Source organism: Hemitrygon akajei, chromosome 17 (genome assembly GCF_048418815.1).
Source record: "Hemitrygon akajei chromosome 17, sHemAka1.3, whole genome shotgun sequence".
Taxonomy (NCBI): domain Eukaryota; kingdom Metazoa; phylum Chordata; class Chondrichthyes; order Myliobatiformes; family Dasyatidae; genus Hemitrygon; species Hemitrygon akajei.
The window spans coordinates 54,749,304-54,770,420 of NC_133140.1; the positions used below are offsets into that span (position 1 = coordinate 54,749,304).

The 21,117-nt window shown below is 37.4% G+C and overlaps 2 protein-coding genes across 5 annotated transcripts in view; one reads left to right on the forward strand and one right to left on the reverse strand.

Annotated features, from left to right (window-relative positions):
• Nucleotides 1-1,117: 1,117 nt before the first annotated feature.
• The window catches only part of cep89 (centrosomal protein 89), a 119,609-nt gene continuing 99,609 nt past the window's right edge, over nt 1,118-21,117 (reverse strand). For all 3 annotated transcript variants that reach the window (XM_073070149.1, XM_073070148.1, XM_073070146.1), the window contains 2 exons: nt 9,997-10,166; nt 1,118-2,194 (listed from right to left, as the gene is read on the reverse strand). In XM_073070149.1, the coding sequence (XP_072926250.1) occupies nt 1,753-2,194; nt 9,997-10,166 (612 nt within the window). In that variant the 3' untranslated portion in view covers nt 1,118-1,752. The remainder of the gene's footprint in view (nt 2,195-9,996; nt 10,167-21,117) is intronic.
• On the forward strand, nt 10,164-20,952 carry LOC140740705 (E3 ubiquitin-protein ligase RNF182). Of its 2 annotated transcripts, XM_073070150.1 has the most exons (3): nt 10,164-10,308; nt 15,641-15,802; nt 19,573-20,952. In XM_073070150.1, exon 3 carries the CDS (start codon nt 19,573-19,575, stop codon nt 20,275-20,277), a length of 705 nt encoding a protein of 234 aa, XP_072926251.1. In that variant the 5' UTR covers nt 10,164-10,308; nt 15,641-15,802; the 3' UTR covers nt 20,278-20,952. The 2 variants fall into 2 exon arrangements, with proteins under 2 accessions (XP_072926251.1, XP_072926252.1); XM_073070151.1 differs by lacking the exon at nt 15,641-15,802.

The window sequence follows — 21,117 nt, forward strand, 5'->3', positions numbered from 1 at the left end:
TGTGGGTGATCATAATTAACAATTTTTGCAGATGACACCAAAATATTTAACAAATGACCATTTCCCATGATAGTGGTGTCTAAACCCAAAGAGCACAGGTTTAAGGTGAGAGGGAAGAGGTTTAAAGGTAAATGTTTCAAACTAAATGTAATTAGTGTCTGGATGTAGGAGCAATAACAACATTTAAGAGGCATCTTGACAGATAATTGAATATCAAGCATGAAGGGATATAAACTTAATACAAGCAAGTAGGATTGGTATAATTAAGCATGATTGCTAGCACAGATATAGGGCATCTTCAATGCTGAACAACTCTATGACTCCATATTCAAACCTCGTTATGCCTTTAAGCTTTACTGCTTTGGAAACATAGTGAAATAAAAATCAGTCATCAAGGGAAACCAACCCTTGATTTTACCTACAATATGAAAAGGGCTCACATTAAATTTTTGAGATCTCCTAAATTCTAACGTTTTTTCCCAATCCAAACAACAGCTGGTTTAAAAAGAATTTATAATCTTTCAATTCTTGATTATTGATTTACATTTTTTTTACCTGGTCAGATAGCAAGCTCCCTAAAAAGTATTGTTAATTGAAGAAAGTCAAACTGTCTAAAAAATTCAGACAACTGAACTCAAAACCAAAAATGCAGAAATTGAATAAGTTGGCGAGGATGTAACTTCAGAATTTTGCAAGATCTCTAGTTTATTCCAGCTATACAAAGGTATTTCATTTAATGGCATACCCTAAAGATGCTGCAAGATGATTATTCATTTGAAATCAATTTCCATATGAATCAAAATTAATAAGCACAAGATTAAAAAAAACTGGAAATAGAAACACCTGTCACAAAAATACCTAGAAATGATGTAAATGCATGGGGTTATAGAAATAATACAATATATATTAAACTTATCAGAACACTGAGCATTGAATTCAAAACTGTTTTGTAAACTAGAGGAGTATTTTTACCAGAAAATAAAGCTTGATAGTTTTCCTTTTCTTTTGAGTTTTCATTACAAATATGCCATTAGTTTGATGGTCCATTTAAATAAAATATTAGTATTTTAGCAAATTCAATGTCGATTGTTAATAATATATCCAAAAGTAACAAATATCAACATATGCTTTTTATTATGACCTCATGCATGTACAAATATACATTTTCCTGTTGGATTTGTACTCAAAGACATTAGACATGTTAAAAATCCTGCATTTCACTGACAGTTCCAACAGACTCATGTCACTGGCCTGCATAAAATAATATTGCTTCATACAATGTAAAATACTTCTACTTTATAATTTAACAAGCCCAATGGTATAAATTCCTGTTCCACTGTTATTCCCCAAAAGAACCCTCAATATCATATATAATCTCTATTACATCACTTAAATGAACATAAGTTAAATCAATATACAAATACTATTTGAACAATTACTACTTAACATCTAGATTGTATATTTTAATATGGTTCTGCAACTAGAAGAATGCAAATTTAGTTCATTCATATGTCTGATGGGATGTGGGCATTGAATAAACTATATGAATATTTGGATCATTAATCCTAGAGGTGCTAATACATATTGAATAATGGATATTGCTATAATGCAAATAGTTTAAATATAAACTTTAAAAGGTAAGTATAAAAACACCTTTATATGAATCAGTAAAGTATTTCACGATGCATAAAACATTTCTATTAAAGTTGATAAGAAGAAATGATAATTATGGGAGTGTTTATTATAATCACATTAAGAATAGAAATCATGCTCATTTTTGTCACTTTCATCAGAAGAGGTAACTCGTTGATGATCAGAATCAGAGTCAAACATTGGACTCTTTATATTTTCTTCCCTGGGCTTTTGCTTTCTTTGTTGAGTGACTGTACAATCTCCACTTTCAGGCAAATGAGCAGGCAGTTTTTTGTTATTATTTGGCTGCAAGTTGTTCTCATGTGACCTTCTATCTCCTACCCTTCTGGCAGAGGAGACTATTACATCACAGTAGCTGGATGCTCTTAAGTCCGACTGTCTGCCTAAATACCTGCAAGGGATTTCCTCTATATCAAGTTGATCGAAGTTGACTGTATCCCAGAGATTAGTACTTTGTAAAGTGCTACATAAAAGATCTTTCATCCGCTGATTCTCTCTCATAGTTGATTCCCAGACTGTCTCAAGCTCAGATTCTACTTGCCTAAATGAAAGAACAAAATAAATCTTTTAGCATTATTGAACATTTATCTGTGAGTTTGAGTTGAGGTTATTTATTGATTCGTTAAGCACTGAATTTACATATCCCTCGGGTAATGAATATGTCAGACTGCTTTTATGCAACAGGTTTAGTTGCTTACTCAGAAACAAATAGGAAATTAATGCAAATAAATGCTACAAAATAACCTTTGAAAATAAATAAGTCTATGTAGGAATATACTCCTCCATGTTTGAATGTAAAAAGGGAATATTGCATGTCTTGTCTGCTGCATAATATCAGATTATTTTAACAACATATTTTTAAAAAAATGAAAAGCCAGTCTAAGGAACCCATGAACAAAAATTATTCACTGACAAAGACAGTTGCTATGAAAATAATTCACATATTCCAACAAAGGCAACACATTCTGCAATTTGATGGCATTTTCTGTCAGATGTTTTCTGCAATTATTTTACCATATTTAATTTTATAGATTTAAAAAGGGAAAGATATATAGTTATGAATAAATTAGTGGCATCTAAAATGCTATAATAGTTATTGAGCATCAAAGAGATAAAATTTTGAATTGCTCCTGAGATTTTTTTTTAAAAAAAATTAAATAATGAAATCAATCCTTGAGGTGCTTTTGTTTTAAAGTTTGGAAAAAAATGTTTATCAAATAATTTTTTCAGTATCACCTTGACAAATGAAATCCTAATGCCAGCTGTTGGTAGGCTAATACTTGACAGTATTGCACAATAAAAATATTAAAAGCCCACTAAAATTCACCATCTTGACTATACTTAGAGAAAATAATTGCTACCACACCAGTGAACCATAAATATCCATGGAATGTGGTATTATAGCTAGAACAAAATTTGAAACATTAGAGATACCAAGAGAGGAACAAGCAGACCTAAGCATACAGGAGAGCAATGAGTGAAAATAATTTCAGGCAGACTAGAAGTGGCGCCTAAGGTCAATGATACAGGTCAAGACTCTAAATCAGGACTAAAATGATGCTCAACCTGTTGATTTCCTCTGTTATGAGTGCTGTACAGACCTGATGGAAATGGGGTGCAGAGTTAACCATTCCCCCCCCCCTTGAGAACTATGAACTATTACTATTGCTATGCTGCTAATGAGAGAGAGAGAGAGAGATGAAGCACAGAGGCAGGAATATCTGCTACAGATAAGAGAGAGAGACACACAGTTGATTTATGTATTATGACTTCTTCACTGGATTGTTTACCTTTCGCTGCAAGGACGTTACTTTGCTCGTTAACATTCCTAAGGAGACAGCAGGAGTGGCCTGATTTGATGGACATGGTCATTTTGAGTTGATGGATGGCTGATACCCCGTCAGTGGGGATAAAAGACAGGTGTGGGGAGACACCCCTCAGACACACCAGTGGACATTGACCAAGTGTTGTGCACTCACTCACAGGAAGGTGGGGGCTTCGAGGACCGAATCAGGAGATCGGTCAATAAAGCTCACGGTGTGAGGGCAGGGCCGGTGGGGACTTGTGTGTGTGTCCACTCATGCCAGAGTGACGAGCCCACCACAGAAGAACAGTCTAGCCAAGGACGGAGGGGTCATAACCGAATGACCACAACGGTACAACGGAATCAGAATACAACAGAAGGTTTGCTGGCTGCAGCTGCTCAATCTCTTGCTCGCTCGCTCTGCCTCTCCAACAACTTACAATACAACAACCACAACTACCTCAGCACACATGAACTGAACTGCTATATTCTCTTATGACAATTTGTTTACCCCTAGACATTGATAGAGCTTGTTTATTATTGTTGATTACTATTCCTACACTTCTATATTCATTATTACTAACCTGTTTTATATGTATATTTGCATTTTTGATACTGTATTGTGTAGCTTACTAATAAACACCTTTAGTTTTTGGTACCACCAGACTCCAACGGATTCTTCTATTTCTGCTGGTCTGTAAACCCAATTATGGGGTACGTAACACTTCCAGCACATGTTTGCACATAAGAAGGTTAGATTATTTTTTTGCCAGAATCCTAATGTATTCAATTAGTGACTGTAATCAAAACTATCTTGTAACTCTAACAGAGGCAGAAACTTGAAAAGAGAAATAGAAACAACTACTTGCAAGCAAAGCGGTACAAATTTGACAGTCCGTTATTTCATTAAAAACTCTGGAGAAGGTAGCGATACTGGAGATGGAAATTGTTTACACGGATAAAAATGGTAAAGGCTCTTTTTTTCCCCAACTGAGGAGAAGGATGAAGTTTCATGGAGAGGGCTACAATACCCGAGACAGAATAGCTAACAAATGACATTAGAGGCTGGAAGGGAAGCTGGATGATCAGTGAATACGGGAATTGTGTTAAGGGTGAACAAGATAGATATCATTGAACAAGGTGAGCTTGTAACATGAGGGTGTGGGGAAATAGAAGAACCCTGAAGTTATATACAAATTTGGGAAAAGAAGCTGCAAAGAGATTAAGGATATAAAACCCACGGTGTTTTATGTGGTGCAGCTAGGCCTGGTAATGAGTGGCTAAGCCTTTCGTCTATCATGTTCCTTCAAGTTAAGGCAAGAGAGATGAGAAGTGTATCTGAGGAACAGATAGGCTAACAGGATATTGGTTTTGAAGAGACCAGCTGATCAAAGATAGGCAAGGGTAGCAATGAGCTTCAAGACTTTGGCCTCAATACCTCCAAGTGCAATTAGATCTTTGAATTCCTCACTTGGAGACCCCAGCCAATTTGGATTGGAAATGCCATCTCCTCCATGATCTCGAAGTATAAGGAATAAAGTAGATGAGCTTGAGGCTCAGTTGGAAATTGGCAAGTACGATGTTGTGGGAATAACTGAGACATGGCTTCAAGCGGACAGGGTCTGGGAAATGAATATTCAAGGATATACGTCTTATGGAAAGGACAGACTGACTGGCAGAGGGGGTGGGGTGGCTCTGTTGGTGAGGAATGATATTCAGTCCCTTGCGAGGGGGGACATAGAATCTGGGGATGTAGAGTCAGTATGGATAGAAATGAGAAATTCTAAGGGTAGAAAGACCCTAATGGGAGTTATCTACAGGCCCCCAAACAGCAGTCTGGATGTAGGGTGTAAGTTGAATGAAGAGTTAAAATTGGCATGTCACAAAGGTAATGATACAGTTGTCATGGGGGATTTCAACATGCAGGTAGACTGGGAGAATCAGAATGGTACTGGACCCCAAGAAAGGGAGTTTGTGGAGTGCCTCTGAGATGGACTCTTAGAACAGCTTGTACTGGAGCCTACCAGGGAGAAGGCAATTCTAGATTTAGTGTTGTGCAATGAACCGGATTTGATCAGGGACCTCGAGGTAAAGGAACCATTAGGAGGTAATGACCATAATATGATATGTTTTAACCTACAATTTGAGAAGGAGAAGGGAAAATCGGATGTGTCAGTATTACACTTGAACAAAGGGAACTATAGAGCTATGAGGGAGGAGCTGGCCAAAGTTCAATGGAACAATACCCTAGCAGGGAAGACAGTGGAACAAAGATGGCAGGTATTTCTGGGAATAATGCAGAAGGTGCAGGATCGGTTCATTCCAAAGAGGAAGAAAGATCCTAAGGGGAGTAAGGGGCAGCCATGGCTGACGAGGGAAGTAAAGGGCAGTATAAAAATAAAAAAGAAGTATAACATAGCAAAGATGAGCGGGAAACCGGAGGACTGGGAAGCTTTTAAAGAGCAACAGAAGATAACAAAAAAGGCAATATGCCAAGAAAAAAATGAAATACGAAGGTAAACTAGCCAAGAATATAAAGGAGGATAGTAAAAGCTTCTTTAGGTATGTGAATAGTAAAAAAATAGTTAAGACCAAAATCGGGCCATTGAAGACAGAAACGGGTAAATTTATTATGGGGAACAAGGAAATGGCAGAGCTAACAAATGACATTAGGGGCTGGAAGGGAAGCTGGATGATCAGTGAATACAGGAATTGTGTTAAGGGTGATCAAGATAGATATCATTGAACAAGGTGAGCTTGTAACATGAGGGTGTGGGGAAATAGAAGAACCCTGAAGTTATATACAAATTTGGGAAAAGAAGCTGCAAAGAGATTGGGGGCAGAGTACTGACATGGATTGAAAATTGGCTGGCTGACAGGAAACAAAGAGTAGTGATTAACGGGTCCCTTTCAGAATGGCAGGCTGTGACCAGTGGGGTACCGCAAGGTTTGGTGCTGGGACCGCAGCTGTTTACAATATACATTAATGATTTAGATGAAGGGGTTAAAAGTAACATTAGCAAATTTGCTGATGGCACAAAGCTGGGTGGCAGTGTGAAATGTCAGGAGGATGTTATGAGAATACAGGGTGACTTGGACAGGTTGGGTGAGTGGGCAAATGTATGGCAGATGCAGTTTAATGTGGATAAATGTGAGGTTATCCACTTTGGTAGCAAGAACAGGAAGGCAGATTACTATCTAAATAGAGTCAAATTAGGAAAAGGGGAAGTACAACGAGATCTAGGTGTTCTTGTACATCAGTCAATGAAAGCAAGCATGCAGGTACAGCAGGCAGTGAAGAAAGCTAATGGCATGCTGGCTTTTATAACAAGAGGAATTGAGTATAAGAGTAAAGAGGTCCTTCTGTAGCTGTACAGGGCCCTGGTGAGACCCCACCTGGAGTATTGTGTGCAGTTTTGGTCTCCAAATTTGAGGAAGGACATTCTTGCTATTGAGGGAGTGCAGCGTAGGTTCACAAGGTTAATTCCCGGAATGGCGGGACTGTCATATGTTGAAAGATTGGAGCGACTGGGCTTGTATACACTGGAATTTTGAAGGATGAGAGGGGATCTGATTGAAACATATAAGATTATTAAGGGATTGGACATGCTGGAGGCAGGAAGCATGTTCCCGCTGATGGGTGAGTCCAGAACTAGAGGCCACAGTTTAAGAATAAGGGGTAGGCCATTTAGAACAGAGATGCGGAAAAACTTTTTCACCCAGAGAGTGGTGAATATGTGAAATGCTCTGCTGCAGAAGGCAGTGGAGGCCAAGTCTCTGGATGCATTCAAGACAGAGCTAGATAAAGCTCTTATAGATAGCGGGGTCAAGGGATATGGGGAGAGGGCAGGAATGGGGTACTGATTGTGTATGATCAGCCATGATCACAGTGAATGGTGGTGCTGGCTAGAAGGGCCAAATGGCCTACTCCTGCACCTACTGTCTATTGTCCATTAGCACAAGGGCACCATAAGGCTATCTGCTTAGCCCCTGCTCTACTCACTTTACACTTATGATGTGAGGCTAAGCACAGGTCCAATGTCATATTTAGGTTTGCTGATGACACCACTGTCGTAGGCTGAACCAAAGGTGGTTACAAATCAGCAAACAGGAGGGAGATTGAAAATATAGCTGAGTGGTGCCACAACAACAACCTCTTAATGTCAGCAAGACTAAGGAGCTGATTATTGACTTCAGGAGATAACCAGAGGTCCATGAGCCAGTCCTCATTGGGAGATCAGAGGTGGAGCAGGTCAGCAACTCGAAATTCCTCATTTCAGAGGACTCATCCTGAGTTTATCATGCAAGTACAATTATGAAGAAAGCATGGAAGAGTCTCTACTTTGTTAGACGTTTGCAAAGTTTCAGCATGACACCTAAAACTTTGACAAACTTCTATAGATGTGTGCTGCATCACTGCGTGGTATGGAGCCACAAATATCCTTGAACGGAAAAAGCCTACAAGAAGTAGTGGATCCCATCCAGTCCATCAAGGGTTCCTCCCCACCACTGAATACATCTACATGGAACGCAACAGCAGGAAAGCAGTATCCACCATCAGACACTCTCACCATCCAGGTCATGCTCTCTTCTCCCTGATTCTATCAGGAAGGTGGTACACGAACCTCAGGACTCACACCACCACGATAAGGAACAGTTTCAACCAGAGGGGATAACTTCACTCGCTCCATCACTGAACTGTTCCCACAACCTATGGACTCACTTTCAAGGATCCTTCATCTCATGTTCTCAATATTATTTATTTATTTATTCTTTTTTTGTATTTGCACAGTTTGTTGTCTTTTGAACACTAGCTGCTTGCCTGTTGGCATGGTCTTCTATTATGGTTATTGGATTTATTGAGTATGCCTGCAAGAAAATGAATCTCTGGGTTGTATATGGTGATATATATGGACTTCGATAATAAATTTGCTTTGAACTTTGAAGTCAGGTTGTGTATTTCCCTAATGTACTTTGAAAGAGTAAATAAGGAGAAACTGTTTTCACTTGTAGGTGACTTGGGCAATTCCCAAAAGAACCAGAGAAGATTCTTTGGATCATGAGTCATATTGACCTTGACTGTATAGCTTAAAAAGACAGAGGAAGTGGATTCAATATTATTGATATTATTGATTATTGATATTGATATTGATTATTGATACAGAATTAGATAGATATTTAGAAAAGAAAAAAAAGAGAAAGCAGGAGGTGATTCTGCTACTAACTTGATAGCTTTATTTTAAAGGAGTTGTTGCAAATACAATGAGCCAAAGAACATCCCACTAGGCTTAATTCTATTATTCATCTGGTCTCTCAAACTCAGGGAATTATTGTCATTACTACTTAGCAGCTCAAAATTCTATATTCAAACTACATTTTACTACTTAAATACAGAGCAAAAATATAATGCAGTGTACTGTTCCAAGCACCTAGAGGCATACTCCACCCTGTGCATTTCTAAATACATTATCATTTAATATTTATATGTCAATCAATTTTTAAAAATCCATGTTGTTATGTTTATGCAGATTAATATGACCTAAATGAAGATTGAAAGAGTCAATCTCTCCCAGCAGAGTGCTGAATGTAAAAAATAATATGACTAATATTCATTGTGTGTGATATTATCTATTCATTTAATCCTTGCAAACTGTTTTGAAGGCAGTGGCTGTTGCTTTAACTACTATATGGTTCAGTAACTACAGCAACCTAGCATCTTGGATTCAGCTCTGGAAATATTTTAATCTATCATCTCAGAAAATCTATAATCAGCTGTAAATAAAAATGGTGAATAGATCTATGTCATCCCCTCTCTCCCACCCTGTGAACATGATGGGATTTTACTGCACAGCTGGCAATAGGATGCAATCGCTGCTGACAAGTATCACTTGAAATAAGATTGCATTCTTCTCACAATCATAACCTCTGTTACGCAAGGACAACTTCTGCTGTTGGTCTCAGATTTCCCTTCTGCATCCAAGCAACTGTCTAGATTAATTGTATTAATGACGTTTGGTATTTGTCTCTGCCCTCCACACCCTACCAAGCAAGGCAGATTTAACTGAATATCTTCATTGCATACTGCTTCAATCAACAATGCAGATCTCACAACTTTAAACAAAACCAATACTTTAACTGAAGCAAGAGATTTTGAAATGAAAGGAAAATTCAACATTTTATCCAGAAGTATAAAATTGGAGCTTGTTTGCTGGATGTTTTTACTCCTACGTGACAATCAGATTTCCAACGATCAATTTATTTGGCAACAACAGGAAGGAAAAAGAAACCAGCAGCAATAAATCTTTAAATAGGATCAGCAGTGGTTTCTGACATCAAGATAAAAGAACATTACATTCAGAATAATAGAGTTTTGACTTCTGCCATTTGTTCCTGCACATTTACAATGAATTTTATGTGCATTAGCTAAACAATCCAACAAAGCAACAGATGGAAATAATGCAATGAAGGAATCTGGAGGCACATATTTTCCCATTTATCGATATGTTATAATTGGCTTGCTATACCACTGACAGCTTTACCTTTTCTGTTCAAGCAGTCCATCAAGGCTTTCCTGCTTGTCCTTCACTAGCTGCTGAAGATGTCGTATTTCCCGTTGGTACTGAGCAGACCTTCTGGCAAAATCCTCTTCCTGTTCCTTCATACGGTTGTTGATGTCTCCTAGCTTCACTGCAGCTTGTGTTTTATATACCTTTGTGAAATAATTGAATGGCACTGTCATTGTAGTTACTCTGCTGTGCAAAAGATGTTTGTCGGTATCGCAATAAACTGCTGGGTTGTGGATTACCCGAGGAAAAACATTCTTCTAGTCTGAACAGGCAAGGCATAATAAGGTATTTTTTTTTACTATTTGTATACAAGTTTTATTTTATATAAGATATTCACTTGGGAATATGTTACCAACAAGCAAAGTTTTCACCATGGAATTAAATCTAAAATTTTCCTTTAAGTTTATTTTCTTTTAACATTTACAGATTTAAATACCTTTATTTAAAATGAGCATATATACAGGAATATTTCAGGTCTTAATAATGCTAGTAATTATTTTTCTACATTGGTTCCTAAGAATCTTATTTTTAATTATTTTTGATTTACTCTTTTCTTTTTAACTAAGTACTGAAATGCTTGTCTTTTAGGCAAATTAATAATCACTGATGAGGATTGAAAGAACTACTGGGACCCTAGATTTAAAATGAAAATATGAATTTCATAATTAAGATGCAATTAGGCTATTACAGAATTGGTATTTCTACTGCATAGAAAATACGAATTTCAGAATATTGTTTAATACTTTTTTTAAAAATCCAATACTTACCCATACTGTATCCTTACAACAGCTGTGTCAGATCACAGCAACCATTTGGAATCTTTCATTAACACTACTTTTAGGGATATGGGCCCAATCCTAAATAATTTGCATCTAGAGAGCTCCAGCCATCAAGGATCATCACAAACTATAAACAACTATAAATGCACTCTGGCTGCAATAAATCAAGGGTAATTTTTCCTGAAGTTTTCCTCTTTTTTCTGCACTTGACCCCAAGACTTATTAGTACCATGATAATCAGATTTTTAATTTTGTTGATTCATTATATTTGTTGATTGCCTTTAGGATCTTCAATTACTGTCTCATCATATTCTCTTCCAATATAAGTAAATTCACCTGTAGTAGGAGTTGCTTATACGCTGGCATCAGATAGTTGATACTTTGCTGCACCCTTATCCTAATGCCATGATAAACATCCTGTTAAAAGATCTACAATATATACAGTAGATCAGACAGAGATAGAACAATGTCTCAGGTAGCCTCAGACAACATTTGCAAAGTTTGATCCTCCTCACTTTATTGATGCTAAAATAGAACACAACACAGATGGCTTCAAAAATACATTAAACACATCAGTATCCTTTTCCTATGTTGCATCTATTTGATTAACATTACTAAATTAACAATTCCACAAATGTATCTATCCCATCATCATTTAGCAGTTGCCAGTGCTAAGGTTCATCCCATTTCTCAGCCAACAGCCTATTCTGATCCTTCAGCAAGAAAATAGTCCATGCTTGATTGTTGCAAGCCAATTTGCCACCTCCAATAACAAAAACTCCAATTCTAAATCATTACCATGCAACACACATATCAGCATTCCCAATATTGATCTTTGCAGTTCCTATCTATTAACATCCTGATGAAGCTCAATACAAACAACAGTTTGTGCTCTTTATATAATCAGCTTATAAATCAAGCACTACCCTATGCTTTTCAGCCTTGAGAACCAACTTCAGATATTGCATTACATTAATTTTTATAAGTTTTAAGAGAGACAAAAGTGAAAGAAATTAATTGGGGGAGATGGAAATTAAAAGGATGGAGTCACTTGCAATCAGAGACAGAATGAATTCTTCCACTCCAATGATTTGTAAATAGAAAAAACTTCATTAATCAAGTGCTTACAGCTTTGTGGCTGAGAATCTTATCAACTGTTCATAAACCAGTGGGTCTATTTTGCCCAATAAATCTCTATTTAAAGTTGGAAAAGTGAAATATGCAATAAAGTAATTGAAGCAAAGACATTCATATTCATCTCAGAGTCAAACGTAATGTGCAATTGAAGTTCAAAGTAAATTTATTATTGAAGTATATATATTAAACCTTATACAACATGGGGATTCATTTTCTTGCAGGGATACACAGTAAGTCCAAGAAACAGTAAAATACCACTTTAGAATCAGGCTAGGAATTCCACTGCTGACTTTGGGTGCACTGAAAACAGGTGGATTTTAGATCCTGAGCATCCAGTAGGGGTCTGAACTTTGTCTATACATCAGCGTTTTTATTCATGGTTAAGTAATATGTGACAGTCCCAAATTAAATCTATGCACAGGGCCTGCACAAGATAATCACTGCTCCAGTTAACATATGAATCTCATGTAACAAAAAAAGATTGCTTCTATTTGATCTGATCATTAAAACGTTCAAAACATAATTATTCCTCCTAAATTTAGGCAAATGCTTAATTAAGTTGGCCAACAGAGGCTAATTCCAATAATTTTCCATGTGTGAAGAACATTAGTATCTTTCAAATAAGAAACAAATCTAAAAATTTTTTAAAATCCAGTACTAAACAACATAAACTTTTTTTTACTGGTCAGTGGAATTAGTTGCATGTTTTATATGCTGGCATCAACTACAAATACTCATCAGCATAAGAAATAAGTCAGAGAAAATCATTGAGAACGTAACTGTAGTGAAGCATACCCATCTACTTTTACTAACAAATAAATGTGGCCTTCTTTTCCAAATGTCAGATTTTTGGATCATGCCTTCCACATATGATTAGCTTGAAAGCTTTGCTCTTTAAAAAGATTGTATTAGTATTTGAGAACAGAAAAAGTAAACTTCAATTAGCCTCAATTTAAGAAAATGCGAGTCCCATGTGTTTTGAGAATCAGTTGTTATTAATGAAAAAATGCTTTTGAATATCAATATCATGGAGTGGAACTTGCCAGTCATCCAGTAGCCCATTCCACCAGGTGACAAATCAAGATGAATACTATTTACATATTGATTGCAATTGATTTTTGATCTCCCAGTCTCCAGAGCAGCAAATCAATAGCTCTTTGGGGAGAGATAACCTTGATATTTCCCAGGTGAAATAAGCACATCTTGCAAATATGCTGAAGCTTCATAATATTGTAAGATATGGCCTGCATCATTTTATGAGAAATTGCCAATGTAACTAAACATAATTCTCAGTTCTGACCTTACAATGGAAGAAAGGTTATTGATAAAACAGCTGAAGTCCTAAAGCACTTCTAAGGAATGTCCTGGGCTGGGATATTTGATCCACAACAACCATAAACACAAGAAATTCTTCAGATGCTGGAAATTCAAAGCAGCAAACACAAATGAAAATGAACAAACAGTCAGTGTTTCAGGCTGAAACCCTTTGTCAGGATACATAACCCATTTTCCCTTGTCTTTAAACTCTGAAGCTCAGGATGCAGTCACTTGCGCACTGAAGAAAAGTGGGAGGGGCCTGAATAAGAGTGAAAGAGAAAATGTTCCATATAGTCTTTCAAAAAAACTCAGGCTGCTGTTACTTCCTTTAGTTAGACAACTCATCGAGACAAGCTGACTGAAACTAAGGGAGAAGTTGTTAGATTTGAGATCAGGTTCAGCTTGGCGAATCGGAGTGCTGGTAGCAGGGAGGTGGGTGGGAGGGTCATGTGCAGTGGTAAGAAAAGACTGGTTGGGCCTCTTCTGAAGAAAGAAGTGATGGGCCTCAGATCCTCCGAATGTGGGATGGAGGTACAAAGTGATTGTATATCCATAAAAAAGATTAATTTATTGAAACCGGAGAATTAGAAACTATTGAACTATTAGGGTGCATCAGAATTGTAATGGATGCAAGTGGTAAGGAATTAGATGGTGAAGAAAGAATGGAGTTAAATTGGGAATAAATAATTTCAATTGGGCAAGGGCAGGTTGAAACAGTCGACTTACTGAAATAGATCCAGGGCAGAATATAGAAGTCAGCAGTGCAGGGATGAAAAACCATAAGGCTGGAAATTGTGGAAGGAAGATGTCCAGAGAAATTGAAATCCAAATGCTTATTGCTTATCAGATAATTGTCTCCCAATCTCAGATCTTATTTCCTAATGACCTTCCTGAAAAATCTAGCTTTTTTAACAAAATACTACCCCTGGTAGGAATAAATAGTCTTTCATGCTGTAGACTTTGCTATGTGCAACCCCTTTTGTCAGGTGTAGATTCACAACTTTGCTAACTCCATCCATATCTTATATATAGCAATTGAGATCTAAGCAATGACTTTAAGGACTAGATTATAAAACTAAGGAAGCTCTATAAAGCGTTGGTCAAACTACATCTGGAGTACAGTGAACAGTTTTGAGCTCCATATCTAAGGAAGGATATGCTAGCAATAGAGAGGGCCCACAGGAGGTGTACAAGAATAATCCTGAGGTTGAAAGGGTCAACGCATGAGTAGCATTTGATGGCTCTGGACCTGTACTTGCTGGAGGATGAGGGGGTAATCAGATTCAAAGCTACCAAATATTGAAAGTCCTTGATATCGTGGAATTGGAGAGTATGTTTCCAGTAGTGAGAGAGTCTATAACAGCACACGTTAAAACAAAAGGCCATCCCTTTAGAAGAGAAAAGGAGGCACTTCATTATCCAGAGGTTGGAAAATCTGTGGAATTCTGTGTGAAGGCTAAGTTACTGAGTATATTCAAAGAGAGGTTGATAGGTTTCTGCAAAGTAAGGTGTCGAAGGTTGCAGGGAGAAGGCAGGAGAATGAAGTTGAGTGGGAAAAATAAACCAGCTATGATGAAGTAGTGGAGAAAACCCGACAGCCGAATTCAGTTGCTATCTCTCACGGTCTAAGCGAGAGATGTGGTGCTTCTAATCTGGCTAAGTACTGTTGCAGGTAATACTGAAGAACTTAAGAGAGATGAGAGAGCAGATATTGGAATCTGGAGCAACACACTGAAGAGCCTATACAAGTTAGGCGGCAGCACTTCTTGGAAGTTGATTCTGGTATAGCCATAGCAAATGTCTCTCATTCAAGTTATCTTGCAGCCTCTGAGACAGGTGTATATAATTTCAGAAGCTAGTCAACTTCAAGGTAGTTTCTGGTCTGTCCCTTACAGATGGAAATTACAGTTTGACTGCTGCGAAGTTATTTGCTTCTTGGCAGAGGAGATTGACTACATTTGAAGAGGGAGGATAGCTGCAGTAAGATAGCAGGAAGTAAGGAGTATTACTAAACGCAAGGGGTTGGGATAGGAGGAGCCAAAGAACCCTGTTTATCATGGGTTTTCAGAAAATATTTCCCTTCTAGCTACTTCACTAAACATACAAGATGAACTTTATTAATCAGCTTTAAAGGAAAAGCTGGACAAACTTGGAGCATTTTCTCTGGATCATCTGAGGCTGAGGAGAGACCTGATTGAAGTTTATAAAACTATGAGAGGCATAGGTAGAATAGATAGTTCCACCTGCCCCAAGTGAAAATAGAACTGCTGGATATCTGGGTGTTGTCCATTTGAGTAGTCTTGACAGCACAGAAAAATTTGCTAATAAGACGAGGCTGGATGAAACTAAGCTGTTGAGTATTCAATCTTTAATTTCTTCTGCAGAATTAAAAATAAAATCACGAAAATCTAAAGAAATCTGATGAGAGATCCATCTTGTTCCTTTCAAGTCATGTTGATACATAGTTTACATGCTGGGAAATTCCACAAACTACAAATACTCAGAACATATAGATTTGGTTGAAAGACTCAAGTTACTACTGCAAGGTAAAGAATACTTATAAATAATATTTACAATTAAAAGCCCATTGATAAGTATTTGATTATGTATATGATTTTCATATCAACGTTGATATGAAAGTGTAATCAAAAGTCAAAACGTGGAAGATACATTGTTAAAATATTTTAATTATTAAAAACACTCAAAATGTGTTTGGAATTGAGAGAAAATTATTATTTAGTTTGTTTACTCACCAAAAATTACTTTCAAAATGCCAACAGTTCTAATGCTGCAATTACAATATTTATTCACCAATTTAAGTTGCAAAACTAAAGCTATTTATTACAGTTTATGACATGAAACACTGTTTTGGCTTATGTTTTTTTTTACCCTTATTGCTTCTTTTAGGCAGGATTGCAGAAATTGATATGTCATAATTTTTGCATCATAATACAAGTATTATAAGTAATTAAATGAAAAACAACAAACTGATTCACAAAATTCAGGGACTACGCTTTCTGTGACTCGCAAATCCAATCATTCCTCAAATAGCCAAGCAGTTTTCCCAGCAACAGTAAAAGATGTAACATGAATCCCTACATCTCCTCCGTCCCCATTACCCAAGGACCTAAACTCTAGGTGAAACTGAGATTTACATGCATCTCCTCCAATCTGTTCGTTAGTGCACATTATGTAGCATCCTGTACATTGATAAGACCGAGTGCAGACTGAGAAACTTTTCCTGAGCACCTGTGCTCTGTCTGCCAGTCATCTGGACCTTCCAGTAAGCCATTTTAATTCCCTCCCTCATTCCCATATCAACCTTGACATCTTTCACTAACAAGGTAAAACTAGAAGAATACTACCCAACAGTATGAACACTGAATTGTCAAATTTCATTCACCTCTGTCCCTTTTCCTCTCCTTCTGACACACACACACACACACACACACACACACACACACACACACACACACACACACACACACACACACACACACACACACACACACACACACACACACACACACAAACACACACACCCCCCCCCCCACTTTTTCAACACCTTCTCCCATTGCAGCAACCCATTTCCCTGCTTTATTTCCCCCAACTACTTCAGCTACCCATAACCCACATATGGATCTGTCTACTCACCACGTCTCTTATTTGATTCCTCTTCATCTTCCTTTCTTGTCGGATTTCATAATTTGCAGGCCCTTGTTGCCTCGCAGCCTCTTGTTGTCATCTCCACCCTTCCCTCCCTTACTTTACACCATCTGCATGTTATTGTGCCAGCTCTTTCATTCTTTTTTTCCTACCCTTCTACTGTTTACTCTCAGTTCTGATGTCTCAACTCGAAACATTAATTATTTTCTTCTTTAGATGCTACTGACCTGCTAAGTCCCTTCAGCAACTCATTTTCTGCTCTGAAATCTACAGTTCTTATTTTGCTAACACAAAAGCAAAATTCATATGGTGAAATAGTGACCTTTCTTTTCTAAATCCAGTATGATGTCTTAACATGAGAGATTATCAACCCAATTCCTTCTCTAAATGTTCAGAAAATGGCATTTTCCCTTCTTGAGCCCTAAGTATTTATTTTAAATGTTCATGGATTTTTATGGTAATGGCTGTACGTTAGTATACAAGGCTCACTTTCCTAAAACTAGACCCAGTATGCAATGGAAGCAAACGAGTATAGCATTTTTCTAGCTGGGACTGAAAGTCCATTTGGACTTTGAAATCCCTAACTTCTAATTTTTGTGCTGGGTATCACAAAACAGTCTCTTTGCTTATTAATTTACTTTATGCATTACGTGCACTTTTACATTAATTTATTCATATATTGTAACTAATAATCAGTAGATGTTCTCAAAGTGGAAATGTACAACAGATCAAAATGACAATAGTGTATCTGTATATGAGTTGACCAGGGACTACAAATTTTACTTACATATCTCACTTAAATTTAATTTGACCGTGCTACTTGCCATAATCTCAAATCTAACATTTGATCATTGGAAGCATCTGCTCATGCAAACTGTCACTTGCAACTGTAAAAAGGTAGGGGTTCAATAATCTCTCAGATCAGCTACTAATCACAATTTGGTTTGAGCATTATTAGAAATGCATACATTTATCCAAGCAGAATGTATTCCAGCATATTCCTGATTTGTGTCCTATGGGTTGGTGAATCAGGAGACAAACTATGTCACTGTTCCTAGTCACTCCTCAACAGTGTACTTTCCCATGCCCCTTGTCCTTTTACTTCTTCCCTTCCCACTACCAAGGCAACAAAACAGATCTTCCAAATGAGCAGCATATCACTTGCACTTTTTCCAACTCATGTGTCAGGCATCCAATGCTCATGATTTGCTTTTTCAATAGTAGATAAAACATACAGAGTGGACTGCTTTGCAAAACTCTTGCACTAACTCCACAAGAATGACCCTGTCATCTGTCACTTTAATTTTCAGTCCCACTCTCATTTTGACTTCCTACATTGCTCCAACAAAGTCCAAACTAAATTTGAGAAATAACAATTCATCTTCTGACTAATCAGGTAAGCTTCTCACACTCCACAACCCCATCTAAACACCAGATATAGAGTCAAATTGTTTTTTTTAATCATTTTGTTCCAGCTTTCAGTTTTCAAGCAATTGTTTCCTTGACAGCTTTGGTCTGCTCTCATTCTTAAATTTTCTCTACACCTTACCATCTTCACAAGTTAACTCATTTGACTTCGCCAGTTCTGATGAAGGGTCCTTGACTAAAAATATTAACTCTGTTTCTCTCCCCACTGATGTGGTTTGATCTGTTGAGCACTTCCAGTAATCTCTGGACAGAGCACTTCTATCACCCTAGCACCCAAACTGTTCTTCTAGGCATACCTATGAACATCTTCGAACAATTTACAAGCATTCGTGTACTGTAGGTAGCAGAGGAAGGAGGGCTGGTATGAAGAGAACAAGGAAAATGGAATGGAGATGAAAGTTGTCAAGGCAACCATTACTTTAAAAATTGGCAGTTCAGATTGCCAAAAATAAAATAAGGAATTAAAGAAATCTCTGGTGATGAAATCCTGCTGAAAATGGTAGAAATTATGAAAAATAGATGTGCTTTTAGTTTGTTGATCTTCAGCCTATCTGCCATGATACTCAGTGTGCTAAAGATGCTTTTCTACTTTTTTAACCATGCATTACCTCTCACTGGGTTCTCAACCACATCTCTTCTTTTTCTCCATAGTTTTGTGCCCTCCTGCCCCAGCTAGAACAAAGCAAGAGTACCCCACAGCCTCCAGGATAAACAGTTCAACTTCCATAATGTCACAATGGAACTCTATCACCAGATACATCTTCTCCTCTCCTCAGCATTCTAAAGAGACCAGTTCCTCCACATCTCTCTAACCCAAACTTCCACACTCCCCCCCCCCCGAAAACCACTCTTCTCCTCATAACACTTCCCCACACAATCAACAGGGGATGCAATACCTGTCCTTTAGCTTCTTTTCTTTCCATCATCTTGAGACCCAAAAAATTCTTCCAACCATTTCTATGAATATCTATAAAACATGTACAAGCATCCATTTAAGTTGTGCCCCAGCATCAACATACCACTTTAATGGGGATTTTTCTTTAGAAATTGAAAATTAGTTTCTTTGGTCAGTTAAAGCTCAAGGTCATCAATTCCATCTTAGCATAGGTGCAGGATTTCTTAATACTTAAGTTGACTAACAATGAACATAAAATAATGTATTTGCCTACAGATGTAATTACAAGTTTGTGTTATTCTTTTTTCCATTGTGTCTGAATTAAAGATGAGCTGCAATTACACTGAAGAAGATGAAAGTACTGAACTGGAATGTAAAATCTGTTACCAAAAATACAATGGCCATAACCGAAAGCCGAAGATACTCGACTGTTTACACAGAATATGTGCAAGGTGTCTACACAAAATCTTAGATGCCAACGATAGTTGCCACTGCATTACCTGCCCTTTTTGTCGCCAAGAGACAGAGATCCACGATGCTGATATTGAAAATCTTCCTAATGACACAAATATTATGTGCAAACTTACCGCAAGAGACAAAACACAGAATTCAGATTGCAAAGAGATAGTTTTAACACCAAAGAGCTTGACTTCATCCAATTCAACCCTGAATTCTTCTAACTGCTTAGTGATTAACATAAGGGAGGTCCAAAGGAATTCTCCAAGAAGGCATATCACGTCTTATAACCACAGAGTTCACAGTCTTGACACCACATCCATTACATCTCAAAGCAGAATTGATCAAGACGTGTTCTCCAAAATTTGCAACCGTGTGCCAAGGATACTAGTGTGGCTGCTAGGTTTATTCTATTTCAGCTCATTGCCACTTGGAATTTATCTTTTGGTAATCCAAAAAGTGACTCTTGGTATTGTTTGTGTCAGTCTTGTTCCTTCCAGTTTGACGGTTTGTTTGGTTTATGGTTTTTGTCAGTGCCTCTGTCAAGGTGTATGTGATTGCTCATCAAGAAACTAATAGCCACTAAAACAAAATATCGATTTATTCAGTAGCCTTATTAAATATGTTTGAAATGTTGGCTTGTCTTGGGATCATGCATCCATAGGGAGTGGGAAAATAATTCCAAATGCCTCTCAGGTTGTCGGATTTCACTCCCAAGTGCCCTGGCTCCAGTTCTAAAGAACCACTTTAATATAGCACTTTTCACAATCTCAGGAATCCTAAAGTGCTTTACAATTAACTAATACATTTAACGTGTAATCACTGTTGTAATGTAGAAAGCATGGTAACTTAGACACAACAGACTCCCATACGGACCTTAATGAGAATTCTCGAATAGAAGACTCTTTTTTGCCCTGTGCTACTTTCAGCACTTCAGTTAATTTACTCCTCAAACTTTCAACCTCAGTTAACAAAAATCACAAATTATATAACTTGTCCTTATAAATGAATCTTTCATTTCCAATCATGCTGGTGAACGGGTACCAAAACCTGAATGCAATGCCCTAAATGGATTTTGCAGAAGCATCAGTTCCTCATTTTGCAATTCAACCCCTTGGGGAAAAAAAAAACATAATTTAGCCCCTTAAAAAAACTCTTATTTTGCAATTTATTTATACACATGGTCAACTCGGCCCCTTTGTTTCTGCAAACACAAGGAAATCTGCAGATGCTGGAAATACAAGCAACATACACAAAATGCTGGTGGAACACAGAAGGCCAGGCATCATCTATAGGAAGAAGTACAGTCGACGTTTCAGGTCAAGACCCTTCGTCAGGACTAACTGAAAGAAGAGATCTTACTATTTCTTCTTTCAGTTAGACCTGACAAAGGATCTCGGCCCAAAACGTCAACTG